Source organism: Anser brachyrhynchus, assembly GCF_964034855.1.
Source record: "Anser brachyrhynchus genome assembly, chromosome: 2".
In the NCBI taxonomy this organism is placed as follows: Eukaryota; Metazoa; Chordata; class Aves; order Anseriformes; family Anatidae; genus Anser; species Anser brachyrhynchus.
This window is the reverse complement of record NC_137695.1, coordinates 38,250,881-38,275,537: the sequence shown is the minus strand read 5'-3', so window position 1 is coordinate 38,275,537 and position 24,657 is coordinate 38,250,881. Positions and strand designations below refer to the sequence as shown.

Below are 24,657 nucleotides of genomic sequence, written 5' to 3'. Positions count from 1 at the left end.
GGCTATATGATTGCCCTTTTTGCAAATACTACTCTTTATATTCTTTTTGAACCTTAACACAGATGTAAAACTAGGTAAGCTAAGGCTTAAGGAAAGGTTGTTATATTGTGCACAGGACATTCAGGAGTTCCCTTGACCTGTGCATCAATCAATGCACATAATAAGAAGACTACGTTCATGCTCTACAAAAACTAGGAAGTTATACAAATGGAAGGAAAACTTCAGAACTGCGAGTCTGGACGATTGGGTCCTTTCAGATTTGCTCATTTGATCAGTAGGCCAGAGTTAAAATTTTTAGTCAGCTTGGAACTCACTTCCATCTTTCATGCTGGCAACTCTGAATCATCTCTCTGCTGCTTCAACTTCAAAACAGGAAAAAGTGAATATGGTAACCAGCCATGGAGTCTTATAAAAATATTTCTGTGCTGTACAAAGTAGCTGAAAAAAGGCTTGACTCATCCCGTGAGCATCTTTCACTGTGCCCACATGGGCAAGCTTGAAGGTGTGTGGGGCACCCACCTAGTACTCCTTGCTGCAGCAACACAGGAACGTGAAGAGAAGGTACAGAAACAAAAGATCCGAGATGGAGGGGAAAGTTCACAACACTGTGCATCAGTCCTGATCCGGTTGACTTGAACGGGAAGACTACCACTGAGAGCAGAAAGGCTGCGACTTCACCAGAACGTGTCCCTGAGCTCTGTTCTGAATGCTTTTGCTCTTCTGGTGGCATAAACAGGCAGAAGAGGCCCTCAGGAAGTGTCGCTGGAGGAATTCTCAGAGGACTGAGCCATCCCCTGCAGCTGGTCGGTGAGTTCAGAGGATGAAGGCCATGATCCCGGGCTCTGTAATTGCATCTCCAGCGGCTGCTACGTACCACACCAAGCACAACTGATGAAAAAGGGGGGTTAGGCAGGAGGAACAAAGATGAGATTTATATTTTATAGAGTTGCTCCTTTTACAAGAAGGCACCATTTTACCCGTTTTCTTGTGTTTAAAAATGAACTCACTCTTAGTGTCTACATGGTTAATAATCCATATGTGAACTTTTCCTTTCCTAATTAGTATTTTCTTTTAAACTTAGCAATACGTTGACTTGTGTCTCCATACATACCCATACACGCTCACTGATTACTGGAGCCAAACAAAAGCTAAAAAGGCAGTCGGATAAACAGTCATTTGCGTGTTGGCTCCATCTTTAACAGTTCTGAACTATGTAAACAGTTCAACTGCATTACAGCGCATTTAAGCAAATAAAGGCAAAGAAAAGTGTAAAGTCAACCTCTGATTAATTTTATTTGGAATACTTCACCAGACCTTGGGTGTTTGATCTTCTATATAAACTAAAAAAACCACTGTCAAAAGGGACTAACAATAAAAATAAATTGCATTGTGGATGCAAAGAATGCTTTTAAGAAAGTACAACTGAGAAAAATATGCTAATAAATTTGGTTTTGAAATTATCATTACTGGGTTAACAATAGAACCTGATACTTTGCTTGCAGGTGTTTATCCTGCGTTCTCTTAACACGCAACATGTAAACTCCCTGAAGGATTTTTAGCTACACATCATCTTTCAAAGTATCTGCTTGACTGAGTTCATTTTAAGGCTGTATGGTACATACGGATTTGGACTGAGTATTGAATAAAGCACAAAAGCAACCTCCATTTTCAGGACTTAGTGTTACACTAGAATCCAAAAGTATTTAAATTATCATTCCGTTAAATGCATACATTTTAACTTTTTGTTAGTTTGTTTATTTTAAGCAGGTACTATATAAGGATATTTCTTCAGAAACAGTATTAATTTGCTTTTTAACAAGATTCAACAGGATCAGAGGGGTAATATATATCATAGAGTTCAACATACAAAATCTATCAGCCCTAACCCATATAATACTCATCTTTAACTTACTTTTTTTTTTTTGCTTTAAAGTGAAGAAAAAAACACCAAACAACCTTATTTGTGTTTAATCCTTTCAATGTTAACCAACGTCTTTCAAGGATGCAATGAGCTAAGCAGGAATATATAAATAGGGAGAATGCCTAAGCCATTAATTCTGATAACCTGGCTGAAGAAAGAGGCTCTACAGAAATGCTTTGTTTGTGATATAAATTATGTAACTATGTAAATGCCAGGCAAACAATGGTGGGCAAAGACTGCTAATGGAGCTTCACCAGCTTTTAGGCCTATAATGCTAACTGTACTGATGTTTTTCCAAAGTCCACACCTTTCAATTAGGACTAAAAGTCAGTGGTAAAATTCCAGCAGCCTAGGTTTGGGATTTTCTGATAAAGTGAAACTGACCTTGCCTATTTGTGGCCCAGCTGAATCTTGATGTAACACACTTGTTTTCCTGTAGATAATTCAGGAATAGATTTGACCCTGGAAGACTAATTTCATATTGTGTTGGAGTACAGTTAGTAACAGCCAATTTCGTGTTGCTTCCCATCAACTTCATGTGCCATTGAAGACTTGCAGCTGATAACGTAGAGAGGGACTGTTCACAAAGCAGGTGTTCACCACAGGTTAAATGCTTCATTTTGTGTGACACGGAGTAGAACTCATTCCTGGCAGGACTATAATATTGAGGCATATGATCTGTCACTGGACACGGAAAGAGCTTACCACCTTCTAAAACTGCTCCTAACCTATTCAGTTTGACATTTAAAAATGCAAGCTAAGATGTGACATTTATTAGGCAAATTGTTTTTATCATTCTTTTCCTTTAATTTTATAAAGACTAAAAAATAAATTTAAGTTCCTAATAATTCAGATGAAGTGTAAGTATACTGACATTCTCAGTTAGAGATCCGTTGACTTTTCCACGATGTTATATATATGTAGATGTTCATTACAACCTAAATGCAGAAATTGGATCTTGAATTGGTTAAACTAATTGATCTGTGTAGAATGCCTGTCTTGAAGAGCTCTAATTAAAACAATACTTTTCAACAGACATCACCACCTTCCCCTTTTTCCCACGACTGAACAAAAACTGCATTTTGATCTCTTTAGGATTTTGCTTGTTTTTCTTCAAATTTATTAGCTTCTGTAATTATATAGTCCATTTTATTGTTAAATCAGAAACAGTAAGAGAACACTCTAGGGTTGGTATAGTCATTTTACAATGAGCATATCAGCTACAATACCTTTATCTAATGTTGTCATAAAACCAAACAAACAGAACCAGAACAGCAATTTTTTGACAAATCTGCTTATTGAGATATCGCTTATTCTGTAAGGAAGAAAATACTTGAAAAATAAAAAAGTTAAAATTTAGTTAAAAGCTTTACTTGTTTGGGAGCAATCTCATAAAACTTTTTAATATGAGCACTTCACTTCACAAAATGAAAAACTATTTACAACATTTTGCTTGCAGTTTGGTCACATTATCTACACACATTTGCAGAAGATCTTAGGCAAAATAGGTACGTATCTTTTTCTGACATAGGCTATCAGATTGATTGCACATTTTCCTTTTACATAATGGCTCTCCTATAGTGCACTGAAGTCAGTGATCACTGTCTAATTACATTCTCGTTTTAATTTATGGCTCAACAATAAAATCAATACCACTTCAAACCCAAATATCTGACTGGCTGAATGACATATAGTGTGAAACATGTGGATCCTACTTTCTTGGACCTCATTTTCAAAAGTTAGGTGCACAATAGTTCACCTTGCTAGCACAATTACCAACCTGTGCGAAGAAATAAAGGACCTGTACATCTAATCTGTTTGAAAATCAAGGCATCTTGTCAAATTCTGCGAACTGTTTTCCCTCTAATTACAGCTCATTTAAGAAATGTTCATTTCCCTACGGCACTATAATGAACTTTTCAGCACGCTATTACTGAATTACAGTATCTTTTACATATATACTATATTTTGGCCAATAACGTAATTTCCATGTTACACAATATCATTGCCTTCACAAGCAGAGTTGCTACATACATTCACAGTTTCAATAGATTGTAATTAGCTTCTCCAGTTGTGCTTTGAAAATCCCAAATATTTTCCAACAGTAAGTGCAAAGCAAACGTCCTATGCAGCTACAATTGGTCACAGAGTTATAAACTCCATAATTACGAGAAGAGCATTCTCTCATTCTCCATTTTCATCACCTGCTTTTTCAGGTATGACCTCCAGGCTTCGACGAGGTTTTGAGATTTCTGCGTTTTCAGTGCCTGGCTTATTAAGTCCACATGAAAGAGTGGCATAGTGGATTTGTTTCAGATTCTCCAGTGCTTCATTTTTAGCATATTTGAGAAGATCAGCTTGTCCCTGCAAAACCAAAATACTATTAGAATACACAGTTGATAACAGGATTCTCTTCTCCTTCTGTTTGTTTCAGATTAATGGAATAGTTGCTCTGTTCAAAATAAGTAAATAAATGAACATGGATTACTTCATGTTTGTAAGCTGGTAACAACCAAGCTCCTTGCTTGCTCTGGACCCAACTGATTGTATAAACAAAGGAATAGGGATCATTTCTATCTAACAGCTGTCAGGAAAGTAATCTGCGCTGTATTTTTAACCCGTGGGGACTATAAGTGTTTCTGCATCGAGAAAATTGTGAAGGCTCATTTTATACTTCAGGGAGCAAACTGTTTTTGTTGTTGTTGTTGTTCTTTGAGATTTTTTTCCTAGCAATGTGATTCATTCAGTAGTAGCATGGTAAAGAATCAAAGTTTGACAAAACATAAAAAATGAAATTAGCAGGCCGGGAAACAACATGTAAAAAGGACAGTGATGACAGAGACCTCACAGGATTGTTTGCAGTTCAGAGCTACCCCTCTTTACTTGAAGTGTTACTTTTCGTAGTAATGAAGTTTTAACTAAAACTGTAAGAGAAACTGTCCCAGACTCGGGTGATTTGGCTCTGTCCTGTATTATCAGCTACTCCATCTCTTTGTGTTGATTAGAGCCCTCTAACTGCAACAACTCTCAGCAGCAGACTGGGGACTGCCTTCCCTGCAGCCCTTATCTGCCCACCCTGCCCGTGTGCAGGGAATGGACAAGCTCATGGTGCTGTCTGCCATCCCAAAGGAGAACGGCCCCACAGCATGGAGAAAAGCAGATGAGGTTTCAAAAATACTAGATCTTAAACAGTGTCATTTCCAACTGAAGGGGCAGAAAACAAATACACAAACATGCACACAAAAAAAACAGATACTATAGTTCCTTGATACTCTCAATTCATGTAACGTCTAATAAGGTACAAACTCTGACTGCACCTTTTCCTGTAATTGGGGGATTCACGTGTCTCATGTAAATCCTCCTGATTGACACCTCTCTTGAAGAGATGCTGACTTCCCTTGTAGAGACATAACTGCTCCGTTGCCTCTCTTCCTCTGCCAAATAAGGCTGAAATCCAACTTTTTGATTTCAAAAATAAAGAGTTACAATGGCAATCAGAAAAACATGTGTGCACTCATGTTGTGCTGTTTCAACCTCACTTCTTTAGCAAGGCAGAATATAAATACTACCCCATGAAGTAAGCAGAATTACACATTTGAAGCACACAAATTCAAAACATATATTGCTTTCTACCCCCTACCCTTATCCAAGACTAATTGCTGGAGTGTTTTTTCTGATTACAAGACAGGAAAAAATCTAGAAATACACCAAACATAGCAAAAGCCTCAGTAATATTTTCTCCTAAGGAAAACCAGGGATTCTTTTTTTTAAAAAAAAATCTTTTTTCCAAACTGACAAACAACTAAAAGCTAATTTAAAACACTCCAGCAGACTAAATGAGTCATATCTGGAGTGCATCTGTTTCTAGCCCAAGTTCTGTTTTACATGGATTAGTATAATATACTTCTGGAACTTTAATCAAGTTGTTTATTATAGGCAGAGCTGCTAGCAACAGTCTATTAATAAGGTTGCCTAAAACTCCCCATTTAGAAAAAAAAACCTGCTGTCAGTTGCTTATATGCTTGCCAAACTTTTACTACTTGAGCTGATATTCTCTACGTAGGATTTTTGCCACTAGCAGATTTTATTATTACTGTTTAATATTATTCTTTAACCTCATCCATATGGCTCATTCAGTTCTGAGAATAAAGACAGGAAAATGCTGTCAGAATTTTTTTAACAACCTTCCATCCTTCCCCCCAACCTCCCACTTAGGGTAGGGACTTGCAATTCAAATGACTTAAGGAACCCACAGTTGCAGATCCAAGTTATGAGCTTTTACCAAACAAAAATCAGATTTTGAGCGTGGCTAATACAATCACACAGGATTTCATTCTAGGTCATTCTTCATCTCCAGTATGTGGCAAGACAACGTGTATTCCATTCTCACACAATAAAAAATGTGCATTAGAAGAAAATGGTTGGTTTTCCCTGTATGGCTTCTCCAAGTTGTCCTACCACCAGGATTTGGTTACCAGTGAAGGCAGCCCAAAAGCCAGACTGGAGGAAGGGTAAGGAAGAGCCTGGGATGGTGACTCTGGCAAGGAGAAGGTGGAGAAAAGGAGGAGGCAAAGGGCAGTCTCTGGGGCTGAGCTGGCAAGAAGGCTAGGACTGCAGAAAGGGAAGTTGGATTGTATTAGGCAAAGTAGTGACAAGGTAAGACTGAAGGAGGAGATCGTGAACTAGCAACAAAACTACAAATGCAGTGCAGGAACACAGAGACCAAATTGGACGAGGTGACAGGGAAAGGAGAGAACGATTGGAACTGGAATACAGAAAGTAAACAGATCTGACAAAAACCACCATGTTGAATGAAGCCTGGAAATGGTAGTCAAGTAGAAGGACTAACAATTCAAAAAAGAGCAAGAGAACTTGTCAATGAGATTAAAAGCTGGTGAGAAAGAAAAACAAGCAAAAATGCACAACAGCTAGAAGACTGTAGAATACAATGAAATCAGGTAAGGTGATGGGAAAACTAAAATTAACACTCATAGGAAGCATCTCTGGAGAAGAGGGGACAATATGAACTGGAAAGCAACAGAAAAAAATCTGCCAGAATAGAAAATTAGGCACCAAGTGGGAAAAGAGCACCGGATGGAGGAGAGAGGGGAGGGAGGAAGCCAGGGGTTGGCAGGAATGGCTGGGTTTTCAGCAGGGAGCTGCGATCATCTGGACAAGACTGAGGATGATGAACTCCATACACAAGAGTAGATCTGGGATAAGAGCCTGGATTATTAGAGGCAAGAGGGGTTCAGACTAAACACATTTGGCCTAGTGTTAGTCAAGTTCAGACTGGGGTGAAAAAGTAAAATGAATCTGCATCCATTAGATACTCTCTTCTCCAACACTCAGAATGAAGCAATTGATTTCTAAATGCCTCTGAACTCAGAAAACCATTTGTGAAAACAATGGTGTTGTCATTATCTACCAGCATGTCTTGAGCCAAAGACAAAGAGCCACCCAGTGCTACCAAACATGGCCCTAGCTCAAGCGAGAGAGGTCTGTCCAATTGTCCTAGCTCTGCTGATGCACCATCATGAAGCCATACGCTGAGGAAAAAAAAGTATGCATCTTAAAAATTCAAGCTGTAGTCACAGTGAACACTGTTGAGCAGTAACACAAAGCATTTGAAAGGCAGAAAAATTGAAAAATCATCCAGATCTGAAAAATGGCCACTAATTATAAGACCTCACAGACCTTCCTTCTAGCTGTATATCAAATTTCTCTTGTCCAAGGGCTCTCAAGAAGTAGTGTTTTTATACTCCTTAAAGGTAAATAAAAACAAAACCAAAATGGTTCCTATCTGTTCTCATATCTATGAAATGAGATACCATGTTGCAGACAATCTGACAGAGTAACTAGAACATCTCAGCACAACTGCCTTCTTAATCTGGTATGTATTCGCTCATGATTTTTGGATAACAGGTTCTCCAGTGAGTGTCTGAATACTAAAGTACCGTACAGATGACATTTGAAACAATTGCATGGGCACCTTCTCCCCTGGAAATTCTAAGGAACTACATTACAAATGACTGGGCTTTATCTCAGGGTCTGGGAGCCCGAAGCTTGTATCAGGAACAGTAAGAAGCTGGCATCACTTTCTCAAAACCTCTGAACAGGGGGCTGCTCGGTATGCCGTAACATTCTGCAGTGCTCCGTGTCCAGCTGACTTGCTCTCGGTGCACTCACAGAATCAGGCCATAAAGGACTTAGCTTCTTAACTTCTCAAAATGATTTTAATTAAGAGCCAAAATCCCATCAGTCTAGCAACATCGAGATACTAGTAGTTTTCAGTATCTTAATTGAACTAGGATACGGTTTTTTCTTCTGAGCACCTACAGGAGCAACTATGGGGGTAAGCAGCAGGTTTGGGGGGCTTTATGAATGCCCATGGTGAGAACAGTGCTGCCCGTACAGTCAGTCCACATCTAAATACACAGATTGAATACAGGTAGTTCATCTGAATTCAAACATGCCATACAGTTTCAAATTAGGAAAAACAAAATACTTTAAAATAGCAATTGTAACACATACACGCACATATAGATATTTGTTAGATAAGTGAGCTGTTCTAACAAAGAGTTCCCATAGAATTAAGCTGTCGATTTCGTTATTTTATCAAACTTTCCATTGCATCAACTGTAGTCGAAATGTCCCAATTAAAAAAAAAGATCAATATGTGCCTTGAGGGCAAAATGCAACTTAATCGGTTTGGAAAATGTATCAGCCAAGCTGTATGACCATGCTACGACTCCTCTGTGAGGAGCTGATGATAGTGCTCATGCAGAATTATTTAGTGATGCTGTTCAGAGCCACAGAGCATTTCCTAAATCATAGCCAAGAAACTACGTGAAATACTGTTCCAGATTACAAGTAGAATAAAAAGTTCAATCTATCTAAGCACAGCACTGCCTTTGGTGTGTCGGTTGCTCAGTTGCCTTGCTGAACAACAAAATTTGGGGTCACTGAACAGACCAGATTTTATGTTGTTCAAAAGAGAAGTTAATTTGAAGCAGACAGGGAATTCAAGAGAAAAAAAAAAATATTCTTCAAGTGGCTTCATAGATTGTCACTCTCCTGATCAGTTTTTACTCCAGAAAATGTGGGTATTCAATTTCCATCCCTGTCCTCACATACTTTTTAGAGAGCTGGAAAAATGGAAAACAGAAATGGAAAACCATAGTACTAGATCAAAATTATGATTGCAGGAAGAGCAGTGTCTTAGAATTTCATAGACTTTTTAACTATGTCACTCAAGACAAGTTACAGTTAGAGTCTGTAGTTAAGAGTCCAGAGTGAAAAAGTTCAGTGTGTTTTACTTCAAGCAAATCACAAGCTCTAACTTTCTGTGCATCTAAATGTGAATAATAATACTTAATAGGAGCCTATGTGAACTGTAGGATTTGTGAACTGTAATGCTGGTAAAGAACTTTTAAGACGTTACAACATACATGAACTTTTTGTAATAAGACCTCCTATTACAGTTTAGACAACAAGTTGATTAGACATCTTACTGATTTTTTGATGAAGTATTAAGTATGGGAAAAACTGTACCTTCCTATAGAAGGGACATTAATCTGGAAGCAGAAAAAAAAATTAAGTCAATGTTGAAGAGATTTCCTGAATAATCTCTTTAGAAGGAAGGCCTTCTAACTTCATAATTACGTTAATCCTAAAGATACACAAAGAAGCCCTTCAGTGCTCCCAAGAGCCAGATCTCCAATGTGGGTTGTCCAGTTCCTGGCTTATGCAGAAATCATGATTTCACAGGTCAGTCATTCATCAGCTGCAAATCCTTCCCCCAGCCAGCCCTTATGTTCTGAATGGAAAGCAGAGATGAAACAGAGGTACTGCTGCTGTTTCAGGCAGCATTAAAATAGATTTCCTTATCCAAGCTGTATCTGATCCTCTTGACAGAAAATTAAAGGGTAGAATCTATTTCCTTTACATTTGCCCAAAGCCACTGAACTGACTCCCCTCCTCTTCATCTCCTGGGTAGTATCAGTTTGTACTTGACACATCCCATATAGCATCTTCAGGAAATTCTGCTCTATTAAAGGAAAAGTGACAATCTGGTCCTTTTATTTTTAAGCAGAACCCACAAACATATTTGTAGAATGTATTAACTGTACACACTGTAGCAAATTCAACCCCTTTTTGATTGACTTCTGCATTGAACTTCTGAGGTGTAAAACAAGGGGGACAGAACAATAAGCAGCACAGTGAAAAGCTTAAAAGCTGGAACTAACACAGAAAGCAGAAGTATGTGTGTGTTACTGCTTTTCTGTAGTGGTGCACTGTAAGGAGAGGTGGTAGGGAATTCTATTTTCAGTAATAAGAACTAAAAATAAAAAAATAAGTCAGAGAAAATTTTCTTTCTAATTAAAACAGATTTTCTAGTTTAATATAGTGATGAAATATTTGATTGAGTGGGAGAGAAGAACTCATTAGTAGATGTAAACACAAAATTTGAATAATTTGGGCTAGAAGGATAGTGTCAAGGGAATAAATTAGGAGAGACAGTTTTGCTGTCTCTATAAATTTTGTTATTCTCTGCTGAGATGAAAGACTAGAGATAAGAAACTTGTTCCACATTTGAGTTTCCTGAGGGTTTCTAGCTGAAAGCTTTTTTATATTACATCACTTAATGTTGTGTAAAAACATAAGCAAATGTGCTCAATAGAAGGCAAAGAGAATCTCTAGATCATACACACTCATCTTACTCCAGTTTGGATTATTGATATATTTTGCATGTATCATTAATCACCATTCCTCACTAACTGCAATAGCAACAGCCTCCCTTTTGTTTTTCAATAACTGCATTAACCTGAATACTCTCACTCCCTTTGAAATCACAGAAAAGGGTTTAAACAGCAGCACAGCTTCCACCCAGCCCCAGTAGCTTCACAGAAATCAGTACTCGTTGTTTCACCCATGTAAAAAATTCACGTTGACGGTCTGCTGTGTTTTCAAGGTAATATAAAATAAATTGAAAATGATCATAAAAGTGAACAAATCTAGTTGAATTGTGACGCAGTAATGACCCATAACAATATTAGAATGTCAGCTGCGAATAGAAAAATACAATAGCTAACCGAAGGATGACACATTACCTTTAAAATTGTAATATTCCACGTAAAACTTTCTACTGATTTTTGCAGTTTTCTTTCTTTCAAGCCTTCTCTTGCTCCTATATTGTGCAGGTTTTCATGAAACTCCATTGCTGTGGAGAGAAAAAGAGGGAGGAATGTAGCATTTTTGTTATCACAGAGACAGTGATTTGAAACTAAAAAGGCAAAGAACAGTGAAAAAGCTTCAGAAATTGTATTCTTCAAGCACAAATATATCTGATCTAGTAATCCAAAATTAAACAACATGCCAATACACGCTGATCTCTCTAGCCAAAATCCATGCTGAAGTACCTGTTGGGTCACTGCCATAGAAACACAGAGCCAAACAAATATTTACTATACAAAACTATTCTTAAATCACATTTAAATATGTCACACTACATGTAAAGACCTTTTTGTGGATCTCTAGAAAATGGAAGCAGCAATTTCATGAAATATTATGTCTCAACAAATTTATTTTGTGCCTTGATCTAGTACACATTAAATTTACATCACGGTTGTCCAGATAACAGCTTACATGCTGGGACCCATGCAGAAAACAGCCTTCTCACCTCACCCTGAGGGAAAGGCACTAAGTGTGAAATGGCGGTGCCAAGCAAACCACCAAGGACATTTAACCATACTCATGTAAAGTACTGTGTCCACAGACTCTGTATCTGACAAACCCCCAACCAAAAAACTTCTTGAAAAATCCAGATTATCTTATTCATATTATATTTCCCAAAACCAGATTTCTAACCAGTTGAGAAATTAAAGTTCATTCATCCATCGCTGTTTCCAAGTATCAGTTTCCTGTTCACATCATCCAAAAAAAAATTTCTCAGTATGACCACAGAAATATGATCCATAGATCCATAATTACAGCACTACATTTTGAGAGCCACCATGAAAATACAGATTTTCTTATGTGCTATCATTTATCCTCAGACTCTACCGGTGAACTTTTGGAGTTCTGTACTCAGGTTCTCAGCAGAATAAATAAATCAGCAAGGTGCATGGAAAATAAGCAGGTGACTTGCAATGTAACCCCATTACCAGCAGTTCATAAATTGAAAAAAAAATGTGAAAACAGGTAGACTAGAGTGCATGCAGTACATTTACAGAACTACAGTAATGGTGTACTAGCCTCATATCCACCGTTATAAATAATCCCCTTCAAATCCAACCCCATGGCAGTAGTGTTTGACAGCAACCTTGCACCAAAGCTACTCAGAGATTGAGAACAATGCTGAGGGCCTGCATGACCAATGGCTTATTGGTGCTTTGCAGATTACAGATTCTAATTTATACAATGTCATTAGTAAGTCAGACATGGAGACAATGGTGGCCGTGTGTTCTGCTAACCAGAAGGGCGTGTCTATGGTGCACTGACTATTTTCTATGACGACCCCCTTCTTTCTTTACACTCATGCTAAGTTGCATTTCTATTTTGTCAAAGCCGTTCAACTCCAGCTAAATACTCCAAGCAGTTAGTATCAACATCTCATTGCCCTTTTTCAAAAAATGAAAGGAAGCCAAATCATCCCACCAAGGTGCACACGTAAACCCTTGGCAAACAAGTACTGTTTGATCACACCCCTCTCCTCAGCTTTTCTTAGGCTGGACGGGCAACTCCCCATTACCACGGTAAACTAAACCTATCCTATTCTAAGCCTAAACACGCAGCCAGAGACATGTAGGTTTGAATTACATTTCTGTTTCTATTACTACTTTGCCAGGTACATTTAAATGGATTATTTCACCTCTTAGTCTCATTTTTTCCATCTATCGATCGGAACTAATGACATTCCCTGCAAAATACAAGGCAACCTGAGCTTTAGTTACAAAGTATGAATGCAGTACAGCATTTATTCTTGACTACGTTTTTCCTGGTATTCCCCTTCTTTGTCCCTGCTTTTCTTGTGTTTTATCTTGGAACTGACTATTTCATGCATTAATAGTGGCAAAGTAGTAACAGAAGTTTTAAATTCCAAAACAAAACCAACTTCTTTGAAGATAACAAGAGGAAAAACGGAAGAAACAGCATTTCATTCACAGCTAAATTAATGACTAATGACAAACACGTTCATACAGTCTCTTAAAAGTGCCTCTCAGATAAGCTTACGGAAAACCCTGAATTTTAACTGTCTTTTTTTACAGATGAATTCACAGAATTTTTTATCTCCTTCAAAGTAAAACTTCAGCTCTTGCCATCATTACGATACAGTAAGCAAATCAATTTTATAAAGCTTAATTACTTCTAGAATTATTAGTCTATTAGTATTTTGAACTGCCTGGCATTTTTTGGATGATAACAGTCCTTATGCTAACCTGATTTATCGCCCTTACTATGTTTTCTGCATATACCACCCATTTAATCGAAAAAAAAAAAGTTGTTCATGCTTTCCATTTTACTTGCCCCTGCTAAAAATATATCATCTAAAAGTTTCCGAGCAACCATGGAAATTATATTGAATGCCAGAGAACTGTAACACAATGGCAATGTCGTTATTAATGTATAGTCATATACTTCCGGTGAAGAAAAAGTCCCTGAAGTATAAAAAAGTTCCATGAAAGAGCAAAATGACCTCACTGGGTTGCATGGGGCCCTGGGCAACCCGACCTAGAGGGTGGCATCCCTGCCCATGGCAGGGGGGTTGGAACTGGGTGCTCTTTAAGGTCCGTTCCAACCCAAGCCATTCTATGATTCTATGACCTCCTTTTCCCTTTAAAGGACAGTTTTTTAGATGACCAGACAACGTGCTTGGTCTACACTCTGAACAGATGCATTCTTGACTTTTATATTTGGTGTTATACTGAGAGCCAATGTGAAACATAAATATGAACACAAACAGTATACAGTTGAACAAGAATAGCTCAGAAGATGATATAGGAGGAATCAAGGAAACACGGTCCCCCACAAAGTACTTCTGCATCACTCCAAGGTGTGCATTTGATCTGTTCAGTGGAGTCATTTCATTTTGCTGCAACCTGCACAGCAAATAGCCACTGAAAATAATGCCTGTGTGACTTCAGTGTTGGCCAGAAAGTATCCCTAATTCCCACCCTTCTTCAGAAAGGTCTGTCGCAAATAAATCAGATTAAGCTCTGAACAGCATCTTATGCTTCAAATATACAGAACCAAAGGCTATCTTCAAAATTAAAGGAAATATTTTATTAACTTTGCAGAATATCGTAACATCCCTAAACCAAAACTATTGTCATCTGTAACTAACAACGTTACTGTAATACTAATCTAACATTAAAGGAAGCACTACATCTCTCAGCAGGCTGATGGGAGTGATCTGTCTAAACATGAAACCGCTCAATTTAGGAGACCAGCAGAAGGACTAATATGACAGCCATAAAACTCCTACTGAAAGCTCTCCACTTCCATCTCCAAAAAACAATTTTAACAATCATCAGCATAGATACTTATACTAATGTGTACAGACTCTAAATTATATAGTTATACGATTTGAAGCTGTCAGGAAGGGTTGATGTAGTTGACTTACCAGGTATATTTCTAAAGAGTAATAGCATTAAAAAAGAGCTGAGAAAGGTTCAGAAGAAGAATCTCTGTGCAGAAACACCTGGCTAAATGAGAACTGCAATAAAATTTTGTCTCTACAGAAAATTACAGTTGGGAGGAGAGACAGCTCCTCTTACGCTGAGAGAAGTCATCTGTGATAGATTTGTTGATCCCAGTCATCATAATTGTGTATAAAATGACATACAGCACAAGAACAACAAGCTGACTTATTAATCATACAGATTTAACTGGGTAAAAATCAACAGCTTGAGTTTTTTCTAGAAATAGGTGAGGCACCCATGCTTCTGAACAGCTCAAGAATGACATCGCTCATCTATCTTTTGCATCTTATGCAGTTACTAATTATACTATCAGAATTAATCTAGTTTATTACTAGTGCAATGAACTGATGGCAATTTAATCCATCCCATTTATTACAATGTTGAAAAGAATTTTTGCCTCTATAAAAATGTTAAAGAGATTATCTAATCTTGAGGTCTATTTCGACCTACTGTTTTGAGCAAACACTTTACTACTGATGAGTGATTAAAACCTGTCTTTTAAGTTAACTGAAAGAGCTCAGTCTCACTTGTGAATTGAAGTGCATTGACTTACACCACCTTAAGCTACGAGGTTTCACTTCATATTCATTAGAAAACTACATATGGCCAATTGCTGTGTAAGTATTGAGAGCTGAGATACTTGTTTTTTTAAGGAATCCTTAGCAAAACAGTGAGCACAATACTTGCTATGCTGTATTTCTAAAGCCAAATTTCTACTTTATATACTTGTTTGTTTTCACTGATGAAAACTTTCTTGCCAAGAACATGATTTACAAAATCTGTATTTGAGATAAAATTATACAGCAGGTGGGCTTCTTGTTCTTTTCTTAACAAATAACTTTATCAATGAAATATCAAAATGGTAAAACTTTGGTAATAAATATATATACCCCATATCCCCTACCTAGTAGTCCTAATATGAAATGGATAGCACGCATTTTTCCATACCTACATAAAATACATACTGCTAACAGATACTGCAAATACTGAAAATATACTGTAAATAAGCTCTCAACGTCACAAGTTAAATATATTTTATTTAATTCTTGGTAGAGCTCTTTGATTTAAAAGCAAAACGAGCATTTTTCAGAAGATTTATAGAGGAGTAATAAAAATTAAATAAACATTAAATATTTCTAAAATTTGAGGAGTATACCAGCCACCTCTTGATTAGGTTACTATATATTGCAGCTCAATTACTATTTACACTCTTCTCAAATGTTTAGAAAGCTTCTGTAAATCAGTTGCATACAGAAAATTGTTCCTTACAAGGCAAAAAAATTCAAGAAAGCACTTCAGGCTTGAAAATTTTTCTTCTTAGGAAAGGAAAGAATTCTAGGAAAGCATTTAAGCTTTAAGTACCCATTTCCACACATAAATGTTTAATCTGTGCATATAACTGCTATGTTTGCCCCCATCTTTGAAAGCCAGGGCTTTAATTTTTTACAGAATTGCAAATGTTTCTTAGTATTTTTCTTTCAGCTTATATTGCTTGAACACTCAGGTATTTCAACCTCACAAATAATTTCTACTTAAAACAAGGTTTATCAGAAAAGTGATCGAGAAAAGAGCCTGGTTACCAGATCACATCTCCAATAAACCACATACATCATGTCAAAGAAGCCATGTCATGGAAATCAATATACCTATAAATTCTCAGGTAATTTTGCTTGCAGAATGCTTCTATACAAAAATTAAAATGAACTTTAATGAATTACTACTTAGTGCACCTCTGTATCAAATCAGTATCAATTCCAGCTGCAAAATCTGAGTTTTAACAGGAACTAGGACTAGATTCACATGTAATTTCAAGCACCTACTTCCCAGTGAAGTCAACTGAAACATTTTACATCATAAGTAAAGAACCAGATTTTTTTTTCAGATTCTGAGATTTTTCTGAGATTCTTTTTTTTTTTTTTCAGATTGCTGTGCTTTGGCTTCAAGAAGTTCCAGGTCTGAATTATACGCATTTAAAATATTTAGATTAATACTTGATAAAATAATACATTAACCAAATTAGTTACTCATTTTTTTTTAATTATTTCAACTTGTTTGGCAATGGTACAGCAGTACCTTCTTAGTAGGTAGAAATGTCTCCCAGACACAGATAGCCATGTCCCGCCTCTACAGATAGTTAAATGTGCCTGCTGCCCCTTTATTCTTCAAAAGTAGGGAAGAAAGATTCTATGCCTGAGATAACCTTCTTACCCCAACATCCCAAACTGTAATGGCATCACAACCTGCCTAATGCCATCCTCTCTGCTAGGACAAAATTAGTATTTAGTCTTTCAATCCCAACTCTTTCAGTTCCATATTTCACAATAATTCAATTTTCAACATAAGGCACCTTCTTTAATGCTGGTGAACCAGAAGGAGATAAGATGGTCTCACAATATGCCAAAATTTTTATGAACCACTGTCAGAAGAGATTCGAAGTAGCTGCTGCACCAAATTTATGTCCTCTTTATAAGAGGATATCTGTGACATCTGGCTATGATTTAATTAAAATGTTATTACTTCCGTAAGTTCAGTAACCAGCTCCAACTTCTTAAACACTTTCAAGAACAGTCCTATGTACCATTAACTTTCTAGACATCACAAAATGTTTATCAAGCTATGAAACACAAACCCACACACCAACACTTTTTGTGTACCTCCAAAAAAAGCAGTCGTACAAAACACACTGAAAACTAGGCCTTCGCATATTAAAATATTTGTCCTGAAACGAAGACTCAGGATTTCTCAAAAACTTTAATCTACAAGGACACTCCTGAATGAGGACAGACTATATTTCTGAATGTAGGTGGAGTTAAGACACTACGACATATGAGACTGAATTACTGCTGTCAATAAGGGCAGAAACACAGAGCTGAGAGGGAGGATAATATTTTTTCCACAGCTGCTGCTTCCATCTTTTATTTATCAGCCTTGATCCTCAAGAGACACCAATGAAAGTCTAAGAAAAAAAAAATACTAATTTTATTGAATGCTAGAAAGCACAGATTTAATAAAGACACTGATTTATGGCATATTGTAAATTCTCCCAGTCTTCAGATCCTGCTGAGCTCACTTTGTTTCATTGTCAATAGTAATTAGTATCACTTTCTGTTCCACAGGAATGTTATTTCTGTTTTCTTTAATAATACCTTCTTCTCCAGAGTAGTTGGTTACATTTTTCTTTCAAACTGCCTGATTAAAACAATTAAGTTAACTACAGAGCCATTTCCCCAGCCTATGCTCAAACTCAGGATTTTTTGTTATTGTTTAAAATATGAAGAAGGGGATGGGTATTTGAAAGCCTGCTCACCTTTTTCAAGTACAGCCCTTCAGCTAATACAAAATTTGTCTTTTAACCATACTGATTACTGTTTTTTCTTAACCTCCATCTATGGATAGGTTGGAACTTCTCTTTAGTCTTTGCAGCTGTTGTACTTGTTATGTTGTCACATTTAGGTAGACAATCTGATGGAGGGGATAAAAGGACTCCTCATTCTTTCCTGCTGTTTTGGAATAGATTGGAGTAAGGATAACAATACAGCCTTTGATCAGATTTTAGTACACAAAGTATCTGATATACTTGTGCATTCTAGTGTACTCCTCTGTATCTTAAGGGATATAATTATTCTTGTCCCTTTAATCAGTTTAATCATAGAAGGTGACTGCAAAAAAATATGAACTACAAGCTAATATCAGATTAATTTTGTAAATATTTCTGTACTAGGGAAAGGCTATTTAAATCAAGAATCCTATTTTAGTCTCTTACCACTATATTAAGACCTCTAGTACATAACCATATTTGCCAATCATTTTTGCTCGCTGACATTGCTGAAAGTTGAACATGCAGTTCTAGATATTCATCATTAATATGACCTGGTCTTTTACTGGGCTAGAATTGCATTAACAATAGAAAAAAAAAGCTTTATGTGAAGGGGAAAACTCAGAAAATGATGCAAAGTCTGTGTTAGTTTAAGTGTTTAACCCATACAGTCTTGCATGTACAGTATTTAAAGATAAATCTACTTGGCAAAATAAACTGTAAATGAAGTTGAACGGAGCTAGCACTAAGGGTGCGAGCATATAAAGAAGGGCAGAATGGGATCTGAATGTGTTAACAACCAGAATGCAAAGACTCTAGAATCCTAAGACTGTATTTCAACTATAAACGTAGGCTATAGCCTATGTCACCTCTTCTGGTGAGGACAAACTAGGATGTTCAACCAATGATTATTTGAATTGTGAGAATGACATAGAAATATATTTAGCCAAGTATACATGGCTTCCTCAGAGAAGTGCTAGGACAGTTTCAATCTATTCTCATTAATTTATTTATGAATGATGGAGGCTCAAACTGTTTGATTTCTTGACAAGACCATAGTGTTTTGGATCAAAAACTAAAATGCAGGAAGATGCAGCTGGGAGTAGAAACTGAGATCACTGAGAACATCAAAGAAAGTATGAGAGATGTATGCTAAGAATCACCAACTCTTGTACATGATATATCAGATTCTCATAAAAAAAACACCACCATCCACGGTATTAAAATGAGTTATGTACAAGGAACAATATAAGAAGAAGTACAGCATATGACTGGTGTGAATAACAATGTAGATGAAGATTAAAGCATAATGGAGAGCAATGATTTATTCACAAATGCTAAATTAATCCAAGTCCAGTTCTCCATGCTTTTACCCCATGATAGAATATGGCTTCAATAATATTCAAGACACGAGAGACAGACAGGATTATAGAGCTGGGGCGTATATACACAGCATACGTTGAGCTGCTGTGGAGCTGTACCTGGAGATGCTTAGTGGAGTTGCTTGAGGCAGAAGGATAAATAGAAGAGAAAAAAAAGGGTAGAAAAAATTGATTATACATAGTAAAAGGAGAAAGAAAAAATGGTAAAAATGATTCACTGAACACAGAAAGTAAGTTGAGAGGCATACCAAGAAAAGCAGTGCTAAGAATATGCCCTTAATTCACACCTTTCCATAACTATCAGAGACAGCCTACTGTGATAAGAGACCCTCATTATTATGTTGCATTTGTATGGGTAAGTGTGGAGAAATTGTTTAAACAATTTGATAGCTGGCTTAGAAAAAATGGGAATAGGAAGAAAGTGGAGAAAAGCAAGTATTTCAGAAGAATGGAGCCAGGATTAAAGGGGCCTGTTGGGAAAAAATGTTGGGAAAAACTAATCTAGTCCATATACTTAGTCAAAAGTGGTCCTCAAGATTTAATTATAATAAATTTATTTTCCTCTATTAAGTAGTTTACCTAATCTGTATATAACATACAACATTATTCTGCATCACATATGCTTTTTTTCAGTGGACTCTAAGTCTAAACCCAATTTAGGCTGCAAATAATCAAAACAAATAGTGAAAGAAACAGCTCTGTAAACACGCAGTTTTGCCGAAAGGGTTTAGCAGTTAACAGTGGTGAGTTTTAGCTATTAGAACAAAATTGATTTTATTACTTTGGTTTTCAACTCCAAGAAGAAGTTGCAGTGCTTGTATGGACGTTATTGTAATCTTTTTTGCATGCAGCATGACATAACTTCTTCCCAATGGATATTGTGCACCATGTTTATCTTTGACAGCGTCCAGAATGGCTGGAAGTTCTTGAAACTGTATCCTGTTTCTGACATCTCTGATAGACTGCACTGGAGTACATATTAGAACATGTACTCGTTTTCTGTCTTTTACTACTTTCATTATTTAATAAAGCAAGTCCCTGCTGTTTTTGTTACTGTACAGATGGAATAAATAAGACGGTCCCTGCTCCAACAACCTGGAATCAAAGCATAAGGAAAAAGGAGAACAGATGGGTAAAGAAAGAGGGGGGAGTACAAGGAAGCAATGAAAACTATTTTTGCTAAGGTAGTAGGAGGGAATGTGTCAATCTAGCTATATTTGTAGGAGAATTTTAAAAACCAATTCAAAGGAAGTAGCCTTGTGGATGTTTACAGTGAGCGTGTGGGACAACATAATAGAAAGCAAGATGACGGCTTACGATCTATCAGGCAATGGAAACTCTTGCTACTAAATGAGCAAACACAAAAAAATAAAAGCAGCTCAGTCTTGACGTACAAGAAGAAAATAGTAGAGACACTAACATAGAGAGAAACATCATCAAAATGACACAAGGAAAATGATGTACGTAAGGTAAAACTAAAATGGTCAAACAGAGAAAAGAATAGTGGTGAGATGTCGGAAGGTAAGAACCCCGAACAAGAGTTCTGGCTGTACAGATGAACAGGGAAGATTATACCTCTAAAATCATACAAAAAAAGGAGATATAAATGATCAGCACATAATGATCACACATGCATAAGTTTGTATTTATGCATGATGTTAGCAGTAAACTGACACCATTGGAACTGTATACAAGAATTTCATGTCCTCCTTGTAGGTCAAGGATAGTTGTTGGTTTTTTTCCCTATGCACGTTAATTTAGCTTATCGATGTTACATTTCACAGACTGTTTTTATAACTTTCAGTGTCACAAGATCCTCCTATACTGTCTCACAGTCAAATCTAGCTTTGATTACACTCAATAATTCTTTGTCACCAGCAAACTGTGCTCATTCATTATTTGATGCTGATCATTTAGTGAATACTTGGAATATCACACGTCCTGCTGAGACACTGCTGAACACCAAAATGAATACCTAACCTTTAGTTCTCTCTTTTAACCAGTAATTAGCTCAGACAGTATTTGAGTTAAAGTGAAAGAATACAACCAGTGATTCAAAAGAGAAGTGGAAGAATGATGTGAATTGGGTACAAAGGAGGCCAGGGATGGGATAAGGTGACCTGGATATTCAAATTCTTTATTCCAGAGAAGACAGAGTAGCATTTTAGGTCTTGCAACAGATTAAGGGGATAGACTGGATTATCTTTTAACTCCATTTTTAGCACCTACACTCTATTTTCTTGCACTAACTTCAGCTGGCTTAATAGCAACAAAATAAACGGTGCTGCCATCAATTTAAAGTAATTCTGATACTTTCTTATTACTTTCTAATTATTTCTTATTCTCATTCTGTTGAAGAATGAGGACGGGGGAACCAACACAATATTGTTTTCCAGTATCTTTTCATTAGTTAGTCTGGCTAAAACGTTTTCAATAATTATTTAAGAACAGAATTTGTTGAGATGAAATTAACATGCAGATATGAAGAAACCAGAAAATATTTTTGATGTGGTTTAATTTTTAAGAAACAAGAGAAGAACAGAAGTTTACTAAACATTTTAATTTTCATAGACAATATTAACTGCAAAGAACCTCAAATTCTGAAAAGAGAAGAGCCATAGGAAGAATCATATCTTTGCTTATTCAACAGGCTACCAACTTAAGTAAGAAATAAAAGTACAGTTATTTTAAAATTAGTTCTGAAATTTAAAGGAGGCCCAAAAACTTATCATTAAATTTAAGCTAGAGAATGATTTAATAGAGCAAATCCACTTTGTATTTGACAGATTCTTCTTACAAACCTGCTAATGACAACAAAATTTTACTGCTTATTGGCAACTTATCAGTTTTTCTTCTTATTTTTGTACCTTTTTCACTCTTTGAGCCACAGCACAAAACAACCAAATAAAAGCACTGACAAGAGCGTAGTTTTACTTTTCCTTTGTCCCAAACTACATTGGAAAATGCATAATCCTTTACTCAGAATTAATTAGAGTAGCATCTACTGAGATTCAATCATGAGATTGATTAGTCTTAAGAAAATCTTTGAAAAATCATTGATATTATAAGGTAACTCAATTCTGCTCATTCATCTTAAAAAGTACCTTGATGCTGCATGGCTGAAGCTGCCCTAAATAGCGGGATCTATTACATAATCCATACTTAGGCTTATATCATTGTGCTGTAGGTTTCTCATTTAAATGAGATCAAAATCTCTCTTCACTATTTAACATGGGTTTAAGTCTTTAGCCTTCTTAAACAAAGGATTCTATGACCCAACTGCACTTTGTGTCAAATAAGGTTGCAAGACGCGGGAAAATCAGACCAGTGCAAGTTTACTGGAATTTGTCTGAGCTAGTTGCCAACAGTCTTTTCCAAGGGTAACAATTCTAAAAACATGAGGAAAATAGACAATTGCCTCTCACCAAGGGAAGTTATTTGTCTGAGACACTGTTTTAGCTAAAGAATATGGCACACTATCACCACAAAAATGGGAGAGGATTCAAGAAGGAGGTGTACAAGTCTACAAGACAATGTCCTTATGAAAGCATGTTATATTCTGGGTTTGGAATTTCAGATAAATATTTGCATCTATCAACAAGATACGTGAAATAATATTTTTGTCACTCAAGTTATTTATGATTATTTATGTTTGCTCCAAGTAAACAGGACAAATTAAATTTTTCAAGTATTTTGAGAGTTCTATGGTTTGACTAAATTTCACAGTGTCTAAGGAATGTATGCTGTGCATAAAGTGGAGATCCAGAAATTCAGAGCAGGTAACCTTCCTGCTGCTGATCTGAGCAACTGCTAACAGAAAAGAATTTGCAAAGAAATGTGAAGATAGGACAGCATTCTTTTTTTCTTCTCAGGAGAAAGTGATTGAAGGAAAGAGAGTGAAATTTATAAGACATCAGAGAAGGGGATAAAAAAATGAAGAAAAACATGGAAGATGATGGGAGCTGCGAAATATCAGCTAGATAAAAATATATTTGTATATAAAAAGCTTTTGCCCCCCGTTTGATTCACCAACAACATGGATGGTTACAGAGACTTTGATTCTCTGACAGGCTTCCTGTTTCTGATGCAACATGAGATGCACCATTACTCTGAGCAGATGCATGACGTTGTTTAAAAAATAAATGAGAAAGATCAAAAGAAAACCAGCATAATTAAACAGTGTGGTCAGAAATACTATTCAAAGTAAGAAAGCAGCCTTCAAAACTCAAATTTGTGTCCAAATGCGAAAACCATTACAACATATCAGGTGAAAAGAAGCAATTTGTGAAAGGACTAAGAGCTACGCCATCTGTTTCAAATGTATGAGAAACAGGAAAACCTCCAGAGAATGTGTGGGACCAGTAGATCGTAACAAAGCTTTAAAAAAAGACTTTCTGCATCCATGGGCTTTGAAAAGACTGCCAGAGAAGATACATGTAATTGTCTGCATAACCAGTTTTATTCTGAACAGATAAAATGGTAAGAAGCAAATATGCAGAAGCCAAGGGTATCCACCTACCAGATCTAGAGAAGCTCTGGGACAAAATATCTGAGCTTATTATCATTATGTAATTTTCAGGAGGCAAGATAATTCAACAAGGCTCTTGAAGACATTAAGCTTCCAGGAAAAAAAAAGTTCTCACATAGTAGAGGAATAGATATAAGTAAATTGTTAAAAGCCTTCACTGAAGGAAGATGATTTTCTTTCCTGTAATCCTGTGTTTGCACTGTGGAAATGAACATATTGACAAGCTACTGTCCATATATGAAATGTTCATTACTTCCAAAGCTGAGTTGCAATTCTATAGACCTTTGATTTCTATGATTTGAAATATCCTTTTCACTGTTATTGTACATGCCTAAACTAATATATATACATATATGTATTTGCTGTGGTTGAATAAATAAACTCAGTTGAAAGTTACAGGAAATAAAGAAAAATATCTCAAGTTCTTTATAGCATTTTTAAAAGACAGCTTACACTTACCTGCTTTCTGACATTGTACTATCTTCTCATACAAGCTATCTGTATTTTCAACTAGAGTCCTGATGGTCTGAATCATCTGTAGAGAAAATAAATTAAAATATAAAAAAATCAGTAAAATTATTTTTTACTGGCAATTTTAAATCTGCAAAATGCACTTTAGTTTGAATCCAAATCAATGATCTAATATTTATTGTTAACATAAGGAATATATTCTTTTTAATGACTAGGAGGTCATGACCAGGCAGAGAAACGCTCCAAATCTGGCATAAAGACATAAAACCCACCATTTGGGGGGATTGGGATCTATGAACATTAAAGTAAAATGCCTACTTCATAATTCATTGCCT

The 24,657-nt window shown here is 36.4% G+C and overlaps 1 protein-coding gene across 2 annotated transcripts in view; it reads right to left on the bottom strand.

The window, feature by feature from the left end:
* Positions 1-3,011: 3,011 nt before the first annotated feature.
* Positions 3,012-24,657, bottom strand: part of PLCL2 (phospholipase C like 2) — a 98,817-nt gene continuing 77,171 nt past the window's right edge. For both annotated transcript variants that reach the window (XM_080579654.1, XM_080579655.1), the window contains 3 exons: positions 24,311-24,386; positions 11,035-11,144; positions 3,012-4,285 (listed from right to left, as the gene is read on the bottom strand). In XM_080579654.1, coding sequence (XP_080435780.1) covers positions 4,106-4,285; positions 11,035-11,144; positions 24,311-24,386 — 366 coding nt within the window. In that variant the 3' untranslated portion in view covers positions 3,012-4,105. The remainder of the gene's footprint in view (positions 4,286-11,034; positions 11,145-24,310; positions 24,387-24,657) is intronic.